Here is a 13,299-nt window from a genome sequence, read left to right as displayed (position 1 = left end):
TCAGAGATTATTAACTTGCAAGTTCATTCATCTAGAAACTCACAGAGATGAAGCCTGACTGAGCCTAACCACAGTCAAGTACACCCAACAGGAACACTAATCATCAGCTGCCCTCACTTGACTATCTGAAGAATCAGAGAAGTGCCTACAGTCCTTGTGGTCAGAGGCACAGAATCACAGAGTGGCTGAGCTAGAATGGAGGTCCTCTGGTCCAACCCCAAGCTCAAGCAGGGCCACCTGAATCCACCTGTCCAGATCTGGATGTCTCCAGAAGATCTTCACACATGGAGCCTCTACCACATCTCTGGGCAAACAGTGCCAGTGCCATCCTCACAGTGAAAAGGTGTCTCCCAATGTTCAGACAGACGCACCTGTATGTCACTGCCTCTGCTCCTGCCTCATATCCAGCACTTCAATGCCACACTAAAACTATGACAAATGCTACTGCTGGAAAGAGGTTCATTTGCACTTAGGGCAAAATGTAAGACCAAACTGAGACCAGCACCTGCTTTTTACTTGGAAAGAGCTGAAGGCAAAGATCAGGCAGTCCAATTGCTGTGTGCATGACCTCCCAAAAGAGCCTCAAGATACTTAGGATGTACAACCAGCACAAGGACAGCCTGGCTCCTGAGCCCAATCATCAGACAGGCCCCCACACCTGTGCCGGGATGGGTTTTGTCAAATGACTCCTCAAAAAGGCACAGAAGTATTAGATTCTGCATGAACTTCCAAGCTATTCATCCTTCAGGTGCAACTTCAATAGTAGCCTTAAACTTCATAGCAGAAATGCAATGCAAAGTAGGCTTCCAGAAGAGCTTGTAGTAGAAAACATACTCAAGGGAATAGAACATTTCCTATGAATGGAGCTACTTTTCCCTAGACTGAAGGAGAAAAGGTCTAAATCAAATATCTAAGAATAGCTCTTCTTCAGTATCCTGACCTGATCCTTCTTTAAGGAAGGAATGGTTTTTCACAAAGTTCCTCCAATAGTCACTTATTCAAGGGACATTGTTTGGAGTGAAACTGTCAACTGAGCACCTTCTGCATCTCATCCTAGTAGAACCACAGAGTGATTTGGATTGGATGGGACCTTAAAGATCATCTAGCTTCAGCCACCCTGCTCTGGACAGGGACACCTTCCACTAGACCAAGTTGCTTAGAGCTCCATCCAATCTGGACTTGGACACTTTAAGGGATGGTGCATTCACAGGTTCTCTGGGCAACCTGTGCTAGAGCCTCATCATCTTCACAGTGACGAGTTTCTTCCTATCAGCTAGGGTGTACCTTGCCTCCTTCAGCTTAAAGCTACTCCCTTCCACCCTAGCAATACACTCATTGACAAAAGGTCCCTCTTCAGCTTTCCTGTGGAGCCTCTTCAGGTACTATAAGGTGCTATAAGCTCTCCTCAGAGCCTTCTCTTCTCGAGGCTGAACAGCTCAAACAGTCTTGTCCTCACAGGACAGGTGCTCCAGCCCCATGATCATCTTTGTGGCCCTCCCCTGGACTTGTCCAGTAAAATTAGATGTAACTTTTCAGATGCACTTTGGCCTTATATGAATGCATATATGTTGGGAAGGTAGAATTAGAAAGAAATTATAAATATGACTCTGTAGCCAGAAAGGCTAAGGAAGAAATACAAATGATAGCATGGTTTGAATAATTCAAAGAAACCGGGCTGGTATGCCAGAACACATTCTTTCCTGCAATAAAACCAAGCTGAGACCCCTCTTCCTAGCCTTATAAGGAAAGGTCTGAAAGACCCTGAGATAACTAAAAATATGCAAAAATAGCGTTTTCTATAGGTTGTATACAAATGTTACTGTATTAGTATACTTAGAAAGATTGGTTGGTAAAGGAATAGAATATTCAAAGGTGTAGGTTATATAAATGGTTGTATAGGAGAGCTCGGCCTCTTTTTCCCGGCTCTCTCACTTCTGTTCTGTTCTGTTACTCTATTTCTTAGCAATCTTAAGTCTTGAACTCATGTATTCGTATCTTACCCTATTTTGTATTGCTCTCTCTGAGCCCGCTTTGAGCTCTATCTGCTGGCTCATAGCAGGCTCCCTCTCTCTCTCTATCCCACGCCCTGAAATAAACTTCTAACACCTAACTCGACTATAGAGGTCTTTGCTGTGTCTCAGACTGTCCCAAGAAAGGGTCTCCTACACATATATATTCTCATTACTAGGCTTATGCTTAATTTACAGCACTAACTTTCATGCACTAACTTAAACCGCACCAGGGTGGAGTTAATGCCTCAGTGTTAGTTAGGAGTTAGTGCCTCAATCATTTATTTTACCACTGTTGGTAATTCAGGAGTTAAACTAAATATCTGACTAGAAAGAAGAAAAAAAAAAAAACCAAAACAAACAAAAACCCTAACAAGAACAAAAAACACAGATCTAGAAACAATTACTCTCTCAATCTTCCACAATGAACTAGCCCACACATGCACCCTTGCTGGAAAACAAGAACAGATCACTGATTTACAATCTACCTAATTTCTACAGAAAGAACCACCAAGCAATACAAAGGGATTTAGAGATCAACAGCTGAAAAGAGTTTGAATTTTACCCTGAAGACAAAAATATCATGACCACTAACATAACAATCTGTTTCTAAGCAGAGTATAGCACTTTAAGTCCTGTATTTTCATGAATTGTCTCTTGAGATATAACCATGTGTCCCAAGTATAGCCAAAGTCAGTGTTTAGTTCTGCTTTAAAAGAAACAGGATTTTGACAGACTTACAGAAAAAGTATTTTTCTCAATACACCAGGTTTTGAACTAGAAACAGCTTAGAACATACACATTTCAAGCCATACACTTCACTTAGTTTTCCTGACTAAACTTAACTTTCATTCAAAACTTCCTTAATTATCAATCTACAGGTCAATCTACAGGTAAGTAATTACCCTATGTTCTAGTGTTAGCTAGTTAAGACAGCTTGATGTGCCATGCTGAAACAAATGCAGTTTTCCTTACAGGTCAGGCACACAATAATCTTTTAGATTTCTTAGGAGCTCAAATGAAATACTAAGCTTCTCTATTTCAAAATGTAAAAATAATCCACATATATTCACATATCCACACATGGGATTAAAGCATGGTTCAGCTTCTGATTCTTAGATAATAAAACTCCCACAACAAAACAGATAAACTGAGCAGCTAGCCTTAGCAGAACTTGCCCAACAGAAATCTGTTCCTTGGAGACACATTTCAAATGTCCCACAGAAAAGGGTCTGCTAGGGCAGGCACAGCAAGCTTGAACCACAACTTTGAATAGTTAGTGTTTTTACCAGCCATAGCTGGGGGGAGTTGAATTTGGTGGTTGTACACAACAGATACCCAGGTTTGGACATGACACTAACTTTCACGGTAAGCACAGGACAGCACACAGCTTGATTTATAGCAGAAAACAAGTATAACTTCTGAGTTTCAACTGCTGTATTCACACCAGTGACAGCAAGGTTGTGACATCACCAAGACATGTGGTGCAGTTGATACGCTGGAGGGAGGAGGTGTGATCCATGGGACCCTGACAAGCTTGAGGGGTGGGTCTGTATAAACATCATAAAACTCAACAAGGCCAAATGCAAGGTGCTGCACCTGGGTTGGGGCAACAGCAATACTGGCTGAGGGATGAAGGGATTGAGAGTAGCCATGGAGAAGGACTGGAAGGTGGTGGTGAATGAACAGCTGGACACAGCTCAGCAATGTGAGCTCACAGCCCAGAAAGTCACCTCAGCCTGCATTCAGAGCCCCATGGGCAGCAGGAGAGGGAAGGGATTCTGCCCTTCTACTCTGCTCTGGTGAGACCCACCTGGAGCACTGCGTCCAGAGCTGGGGGTCGCTGCAAAAGAAGGGAACAGAACTTTTGGAGCAAGTACAGATGAGAAACACAAAGATGATCAGAGGGCTGAGAGGTACCTTTAATATCCCACCTTTCACAGATGTTGTCTGACTTCTTAAAAAAGGAGTTGTGGTCTAACTGTTTTTGCACTAGAACCAGTAAATGTATGATCAGATCTCATATGGTTAAAGTCTATAAAGACTCAAGACAGTAAGATAACCCTATTTAGGAAGAAACTCTAGTCAAATTTAAGTACGTATTGAAAAATTCCAGGCTTATTGAATGATACCGTTTGATAAGTCACTGGCTTGTTGACTCCGACTGGCTGGATGCCAGGTGCCCACCAAAGCTGCTCTTACCACACCCCTTCACAACGAGATAGTGAAGAGAAAATAAAAGGAAAGGCTCACAAGTTGAAGTAAAGACATGACCATCACAGATTAACAGACTCAGCTTCGGGAAATGAACTGAATTTATTATGAATCAAAATCAGGGCAGGATAATGAGAAGTAAAACAAATCTTAAAAAACACCTTCCCTCCATTTGTCCCAACTCTCCCTCCTCATCCCCAGAAGAATACGAACAGGGAAGAATAAGCACATGGATACAGTCAGTTCATCTCAAGTTTCAGACACTGCTCCATCAGAAGAGCTCATTCCCCTGATCCAGCCTGGGGGCCCTCCTATGGGAGATAATTTTCCTTATTTGTGGAGACTGGGTCCTCCACAGGGTGCAGTCCCTCAGGAACAGGCTGCTCCACTGTGGGCCTCTGGTTGGGTTAAAACTCCTGCCAGCAAACCTGCTCCAGTGTGGGCTGCTCTCTCCATGGGCTACAAGTCCTGCCAGCAACCTGCTCCAGCACAGGCTTCCCATGGGATCACAGCCTCCTTCAGGCATCCCCCTGCTCTGGTGTGGGCTCCTCCAGGGGCTGCAGGTGGATCTCTGCTCCCCTCTGGATCTCCAGGGACTGCTGGGCACAGATGTCTGCCCAGGGGCTGCACCTCAGGCTGCAGGGGAATCTGTGCTCTGGTACCTGGAGCAGCTCCTGCTGCTCCTCCTTCACTGACCTTGTGTCTGCAGAGCTGCTCCTCTCATACATTCTCACTCCTCTCCTCCCTGAGAGCAATTACATTTGCAATGTAATATTTTTTCCCCTCTTAAATATGTTACCAACTGAAATTACACTACCATCTCTAAATGGCTTGACTTGTGCCAGTGAGGGTCCATCCTGGATCCATCTGGCATCAGTTGTCAGATATGGGGGAAGCTTCTGGCAGCTTCTTACAGAAGCCACACCTGTAGTGCTCCCCACTATGAAAACCTGGCCACACAAACCAAATACACTCAACCTGTTCTTAGCAAAAAGTAATTTCAGTAGAATTATGTTTGCAGTACCAGTGGATTAACCCATTTTGGGACACTCAGCTCCTTCAAGGGCCTGCAGTCCAGCTCATTCAAATTTGCCCAACTGCTCTGAAACCGTCTCTGAAGTGAACCTTACATCCTGTCTCAGTGTGCAGCTACAGGTCCTGAGTGAACTTAAAATGCACTGGTTTCCGATAATTTAATAGCTAAAAAAAATCCAATTCCACAAAGGCAATGCACTGTTTACAAGAAGGCTTTAATAATGAGTATTTGCTTTAACTAAAGTATCACAAAAACCAATCAGGTTCCTGAAATGAACTCCTACTATGGATCATAAGTATCAAGGCTCAATTTTCCATAAGGCCTTGAACATGAATCAAGTTTTCCAATACAAACTACTGTTGAGTTGGAAGTCATAGCATTAAATCAAATTCCTCCTCCCTTCCCAGTCTGGATTACCATATATTATACAGGCCTCTAGCCACTAGTTTTTTAAAAAATGTACTAAGTTAACCAATGCAGTAAGTTGGTACTTACCACATAGGAAAGGCAGAAGGCTGGAGTTACCTGACCAGCACTACTGATTCATTCACTATCTTGCAGTCAATTGCTCAGAATTTTTCCCTATATTGTTCCTGTCTACCAGTTTGCTGCATGACCCCTCATACTGCTGAAGTCCAGTGGGCTACTTCAGCTAGGAATATTTTTTCCTTATATATTCCTCACATTTTTCTTCAGTAATTTAGACTCCTCAATTTCATTGCACAGTATGGCAGGCCTTCAAACACTGCTGTAGACTAATGTATCTTCTGTAGAATAATGATCGTGAAGTATAGATATTGTAGTGTTTTGTATACCATTACCTCTGTATAGCTGACTTCACTTGCAACATTCTGTTCCTGAAGTTTTACAGAAAGGCTGCTTTAGGGCAAGAGTTTGATGCATACATGAGCGAAAGTTAAAATGCCAGAACTGTTTTCTAATTGTCCATCCACCACATTAAAGCATTATTGTCATTTTAACCACATCTGAAGAACACACACAGTGGTTTGCAATTCAAAGGCTGATGCACAGCAAATTGTTGTGTTAACTATAAACAGTGGTAACTGCTTTCTGCACCAACAGATTTCTAGAAAACCTGTGCAGTCCAACCAATGCAATCATTCTCATTAATTCAGCACAACACCAACATGATGCTGTAAATCACAACTAATGAAGTCAGCATTAAATTCCGTTTAAAACCAGCATTAAAGTCACTTCCAAGAAGTAGCCTTCTTCAGCCATATAAAGCATCATATGCTTGGTGATACAGTCCCAGAAGTTTAATTTAGGTGAATTACACTGAAATGTGTGACCTTTACATCTATTTGCTATAAGTGACTGAGTATACTTGAATGGTGTACTGTAAAAACAAATCTTATGGAAAAAATAATTACTACATTGCATTTGTTTTCATCATTTTCCAGACCTCTCTTATAACAACATATAAGGAACTTTTTAATAAAGCAGATGAAAGTAAAGTGACTTAACACTGATGTAAATATGTCAAATTTCAGAGGTAAACAAAATGAATGTTTGTGTAACTTGAAAAACATTTACACCCATCTCAGTTTCCAGTGGATTAGTTAAAAAACTTTATTTCTGAAAAAAAAAAGTGTCTTTAGCTTTATATAGTCTTAGTGGAACATAATCTGTATCTTAAATTCTGTACATTTCAATTAACTAAATATCAATTAATATCAATTAATTATCACTTTATATCAATTCAATAAACTGAATTAGTACTTCTCCCTCTTTTCAGGGTAAGGTAGAGAATAGTACAATCCTAACAGCTTTAGAACACTTTATGTGCTCTGTAAAAGAACGTCTACTGAAAAAATTCACATTACAAAGTAAGAAGAGATGGGTAGTCTGAAGTCAACAGAACAATGAAAAATTTCACAGTATCACCTCAAAAGGAAGTTTCTATTCATAGATACTATCTTCAAATATAGCTTGTACTTCTGGATCCACAAGAAGGCACAGGGTTAAATGGCCTAGTACTTACTGATTTTCAGAAAAGCAACTTTTCTTTTAGTTACCTGATAAATTACCAGACTTCACTTTAAAATTAGAATTCAGCTGAACTTTGAAGTCTGCATATTGCTTTTCCACTCTGCTGCCTTCCTTGCATTTGCAAAAATACCTAGTGCTCTGAAAATATTTGAGTAGTACTTTCTAAGTAAGTGCTCAAGAGGATCACAGACGTCAGTATTGAAATGCAGTCTTCTAAACCAGAAACCTAAGAACAAAATACCTGGCTGTTGTCCAAAACTGTATCTTCAGGTGGTGGTATGAGAGCTACAAGCGTGTAAACTAGTACCTAGGAAAAGTAATTCAAAAGTGATACTGAAAGGGTATCTTTCACCACTTAATGTAAAAAATAGCAAAGAATTTTTCTGTAATTAAAAACAAAAATCCATTACCTATCAAGTTAAAGGTAAAACAGTACATTTCCCATGAGGGGGAATTTTCTAAGAGACATGAAAACTTTACTGCACAGGCTGACAACAACTGGTGCTGTACATATCTAAATTAGGAGCTGGAGGGTGGGAGGATAGTGCTACACACTGCTACACCCCCCTCCCCCCCCCAACACCCCATCCACAGTTATGTGGGGTTGTTTTCGTGCACAACGTAATTTCTGCTGAAGTTCTCCTACCCGCTGGGCAACACTCCTTCCCTCCTTCCCAACCAGCCCTGTTCAGGATGTTGCTGCTGCCCTATGTACCACTTGTGTGAGTTCACATTGGCCTCCTTCAGGGGAGGCAGTACCCTAACAAGTTACCTCTTCCTTAACCAGACACCAGTTTTCTATAAAGCTGTATGAACTTCACATCACCGAGACTACCACCCCTAGCAATTAGTTGCAGTGGTCCAAAAGAACCGGAACTTGTTCCAAATCTCCAACTTGCTTTTCATCCCTACTCCAAATAAAGACACATAAACCAACCACAACAGAAAATCATCTCTAGTCCACATTGAACAATTTCCTTCAATTAAGACCAAGACAAACATAACTTTCCATATGAAAAGACATTTTCAGACATTATCAGAAGTGTGTATGAAATGTGTTTGGGCAGGTTATCTTCCCTAAATACCTTACAGCTGTGAGAAGTCAGCAGCTTATCAGCTCTGCACTATCAAACAAATCAAAAACCAGAAGTCAGGAAAAAGCTTTATCTATTACTGGGGCATTATATTCTCTAAATTTACATTAAGTACAACAGCAGTGCTTCTCCCGCATGGATTTACTGACAGTGAAATAAACAGCACCTGAAACAGCCTTCAGTACTAGTTAACTGGACCATCCATCTTTTTTAACTAGTCAATTTTAGATGCTAATCCCAGTAAACCAGGTTACAAGAAATGCAAATTGCTGTCACTTCTGGTAAGCAAACTGTTTGCAAGGACTTGGGAGAAAGATCAGTATGACTTAAAGTTGGTAACTGCAAGTTTTAGAAATCCAACAGCCCCTTTAAATTTCATAAAGGCTAAGAAAAATACTTCTTGCATGATATGATGCACAAAATTTACTGATGTAACACTTTTTTTTAAACTGCTGGGTCATTTTGGAACATTTTTGTTTTGTGGTATTATAAATCCATTTTTATAGGTCTCTAATCTCCCTTCTTAATGAAAGACTCTGAAACCCTTCCCTGTACAACAGCATGCATAGCACCTAATTACACTTTTCAGACTAGGTCAGAATCATACTACAAATTATGATAGTCAGATGAGTTTACATATAGAATTACAAACAGATTTTAACAACTTAATTTTTAAGCATGTAAGAGAATCTGCCACAAGATAGGTAAAAACAACTGCCTGGAGCAGGCATGCACAACCTCCATGTAGAGAAGAAATGGAAGATTTCATTTTTCACAGATCTACTAAACACTCCTTAGTGTTTAGTAGGTCTGTGAAAGTAGCCCTTGTTCTCCATCTCTCCCCCATTAGTTCTGCTCTTCTGCTGTCTGGACTGTTTCTTTACCCATCCTTGCTCTGTTTATACAGAGAAAGAATTTTGGAATTGTGACCTTGCAGCTTTGACTTTGCAACATATCATAGTGTTTGTGTAATACAACTCACCTGGTGTCCAAAAGAATGACCACAGAAGGTTGTAAGCTACAGATGCCCCTTATGGCTTACTAGCAACGTCAGCCAGTCACCTTCATTACTGGTATTCTGCTTCCTGGAGTATACTGTGATTTATACTGAGTATATCATAGATAATGATATATACTATGCCCTGTATCATGTTTTAGTACTTGTTGATGTATGCCAATGATTTATCTTCAGCCTCCTTAAACATGGAACAAATCTCATTAGTATGTACGCCCAAAGGCGCCAGCCACCATTTCTGCATTAAGTTACTTACTGCATATTCAGTCTTAATACATAAACACACTGATTGAAAAAGCTACACTCCAGCTGGCTATCCTGTCTTGGTGATCAGGCAGAACTGCTTAAGCCCACAATTTTCATCAATGGTGCTATACAAATAGCTAAAGCTTCCAAATACAGACATCAGTTATCTTCTAGAAACTTGCAAACACCTTTTGCTCACAACAGGCAGGCAACAAGCCCAGATATGGTTGCTCAAATCTAAGCCTCCAACATTGTCTTGAAACTGAATTTCTGTATTTCAGACACCCAGTGTCTGGACATCTGAAGGTCCATGACAAAGGATGACAGCACCTTTGGTGCTGGCCCCCTCACACGACAAGTGTCCTCCAGGATCATCCAACCCTGCAATGCAGCCCTCACCACCAACACGCCTGGGTCAGCCAGCAGCTCCGAACACCAAAGCCTCCAAATCTTTCCTGTGTTCTCTTGCTTTCACTCTGCCTGTATCCCAGCATGAGGCTTTCACATGAACTCAATGCCCACCCTGCCTTCTGTGTGGCCCTGCAACACAACTGAGCTGCAAATCCAAAGACAGTGTGTCCGGGCCCATTTCTGAGATCTTGGAGCAGCTTCCCAAGTCTCCCCAGGAGAAACAGAGACACAGGGAGCATGGAGTGCAGCTAACACCAGGAAACTAAATGCATCATGTTCCCAAGCTGCCCACAATGGCAGTGTGGGGGAAGGACACTTCACAGCAATCACTCTGCTACAAAGTGATCTCTGTCCCCAACAGAGATGGTTAAGAGCCTTCTGAATCTTCACATGACATATTCAGTGAGGCTGCCATTAACTCAGTCTGAAGAAAAAAGATCTGAGACCAGTCACATCAGAATGCCAATGCAGAAATTTTTACAAGTTAGCTAAAAAATTTAAGAATTGGGCAGCAAGGATAATTCCTTCACTCTATTATTTTCTATTTCAAATACAAAATTCTGTAAAACCTTTTCAATGTGTTCTTGCACAAATCTTTGTACTCCTGCCCATATAGCAAGAGCTTAACTCAATATTGCTACACACATAGTTAGGCAAGTTGGGCTTTGTCTACCTGGCGACACCATGTTTTATTGCAATTCCACATAAGGCCGTATTTTAAGGGGAAAGGTAAATCTTAAAAAAGCACCAGTTCTAGAACAGAAATTCTAAAATCATCAAAATACCAAGAATTACTGTGTACCTGTAAGTTTCTCCAAAAGGACAAACTCTAAGGTGTTTCTACAACTATTACAATCACCTACTGAGTTCACAGCTACTTTTTAAAAAATGCATATTCAGAATGATACAGGTTACTAATCACACAAAATACGCATTATCATGAAAAAACAAACTGCAGCTACCACTAGATTAAGTCATGAGCACCTTAAGGGATGTGCAATGCTGCTCCCTGATTCAGTGTCCCAGTCCTGTCTGTACAGAAGCAATTAGGGAAAAGTAACCAAACAAATCCAGTCTGCTTTTCCTGGGCATAGCTGCACACTGAGGACAATCTCTACACTCAACAAGAAATAGTTTCTCACAAAAAGCTAAATGAAAATAAGAAGTCTGACAGCTGAGCTGTGAGAGATTTTTTTTGTTTTAGTAACCGCTGTATGAAAGGAAGTACTGGGACACCTCAGCAACAGGAATCTACATAAGAATCAACACAGACTGACATTAAACTTGTTGAACTGTTGACAGAGCTATACAAAACATGTAAAAAAATGTTTGGACAGGAATTCCATAGGAGGTAGATGACCAACTGAAGCACATAGACATTGTTTTAGATACTGTACATTTTATCCCAATTCTTTACAAAGCAAGGCTAAGCAGCTATTTGTCCTTGCTACATAAGCACATGTACAAGTTTAGTCCAAACGCTGCAAACTAACAGAGATCTAAAATACTTCCAGTTGTAAAAGACAAGACTTGACAGACACAAACTAATGTGTGGACAAATTAATGTAATGGACTTATTCGAAATCAAGGCATAATAACATAAGCTCATGACATGGACTTCACAGACTGCTGGCAGCCAAAGTAACTCCTCCAGGAGTTACCATCTTTCAGCCCAGCTGTGGCAGATGAACACTGGAAGGAGACAGCCACAAGGTAAAGGGAGAACTGGGTGAAGTCACTAAGCATGATGGACATGAAGATGCTGGCTGCATGTACCAGCTCTGAGAGATACCTGTTTTCCTTTAGTATAAGCTCAGAAATCGACCTTTACATCAAAGGTTTCTTAGAGAATAAAGCAAAAAGCTTTTCTAAAAACTGTAACAGTGGATCTGAGAGAGACTTGGCTGTCCGGATGGAGGAAAATATGTAGGGATGGAGTGAGGATGTGAGGCAAGAAAACAGAGGAAATGCAAATCAGTCCTCTCCAAGACATAGAGGGGATTTTCTACAACACTGTACTTTCCTCAGCATGCACTTCTCTGATCTTTATATTACACAAATTATATTACATTATATTACAGCAAAAAAAAAGACTGCAGTTTGCTGAGGGCTGCTGTAATTCCTCCGAGGGTAAAACCCACACACGCTTACTACACAAATCTCTCAGCAGCCTGCAAGCGATGAATGTCCAGCGGCGCGGCTCATGCCCCTCTCCCAGATGGTGCCACTCGGCGACTCCAATGGGATCAGAGACCCGGGGAGGGAAACGGCGGGAGGGCAGAGCCGTCGGCAGCAGGGTCAGAGCGCGGGGAGAGCGGCCACGACCCCGCTCACCTCCACGGCCGCCGGCTCCGCCCCACCAGGGCCCGGGAAAGCCCCAGGGACACTCGGACACAGCGGCCCGGCGGCGCCCCCGGAACCGGGCATCACCCCGGTCATCCCTCGCCAGAGCTGGGCATCACCCTGGGTACTCCCCCACCCCTGCTGAAGCCCCAGCGGCAACGCCCTCGGCGGCCGGGACCGACGGCCCCTCCCGCCGCTCACCAGCTGCTTCAGGTCCTCCTCGGAGAGCCCGGCGTAGCGGTACCGCTGCTGCTCAAATTCGTACCGGGTCGTCTTCACCACCACCGCCACCCGCGACGGCCGGAACCCACCCCCCGCCGCACCCGATCCGCACGGCGCGGCCCCCGCCGCCCCCCGCCCGGCCGCCGCCGCCGCGAAGGAGCTCAGCCCTCCGAGCGCGAGTAGGCGCCGGTGGGAGCCGCCGAGCAGAGGCAGCCACGGCGGGGCGGGGGAAGCCGCCGCCCAGTGGCAGAGCAGCGCGGAGCGGCGCGCTACCGCCCGGCCGGCGAGGCGGAGGCGGCCACAGGGGAAACCCCAAGAGGAGAACATTTCCCGGGCTCTGCGCCGCTCCCCGGGACGGGCGCGGCGCTGCCGGTGGCGGCTGCGGCCGCTCTGCGGCGGCGCCCGGCACACATGGCCCGGCCGCGCCCGCCGCCCCGCCCTCCCCGCGCGCAGCCGCCGGTCCAGCCAATAGCGAGCGGCGGCGCCGGGTACCCGCCCCCTGCGGGGGCGGAGCCAGGGGACTCTCCCCGGCGCGTGCGCCCTCTCCGGCCAACCGGGGCACAGCGCGCGGCGAACTCGTGCCCCACCCCCCGCCCGGGGGAGTGCCGCTCGCGCATGCGCAGAGGAGAAGGCCCACTCCCTGTCCGCTCCTGCTTGGGCCCGCCCCGAATCTTGGTGGCGCGCGGGACGGGGCGC

General features: G+C 43.9%; 1 protein-coding gene across 2 annotated transcripts in view; it reads right to left on the bottom strand.

The window, feature by feature from the left end:
- NADK2 (NAD kinase 2, mitochondrial) overlaps positions 1–13,036 on the bottom strand; it is a 33,351-nt gene extending 20,315 nt beyond the window's left edge. For both annotated transcript variants that reach the window (XM_058828112.1, XM_058828113.1), the window contains exon 1: positions 12,583–13,036. In XM_058828112.1, the coding sequence (XP_058684095.1) occupies positions 12,583–12,930 (348 nt within the window). In that variant the 5' untranslated portion in view covers positions 12,931–13,036. The remainder of the gene's footprint in view (positions 1–12,582) is intronic.
- Positions 13,037–13,299: the final 263 nt, after the last annotated feature.

The sequence above is a fragment of the Poecile atricapillus genome, chromosome Z, assembly GCF_030490865.1.
Source record: "Poecile atricapillus isolate bPoeAtr1 chromosome Z, bPoeAtr1.hap1, whole genome shotgun sequence".
Classification (NCBI taxonomy): domain Eukaryota; kingdom Metazoa; phylum Chordata; class Aves; order Passeriformes; family Paridae; genus Poecile; species Poecile atricapillus.
This window is presented reverse-complemented; position numbering and strand designations above follow the sequence as displayed.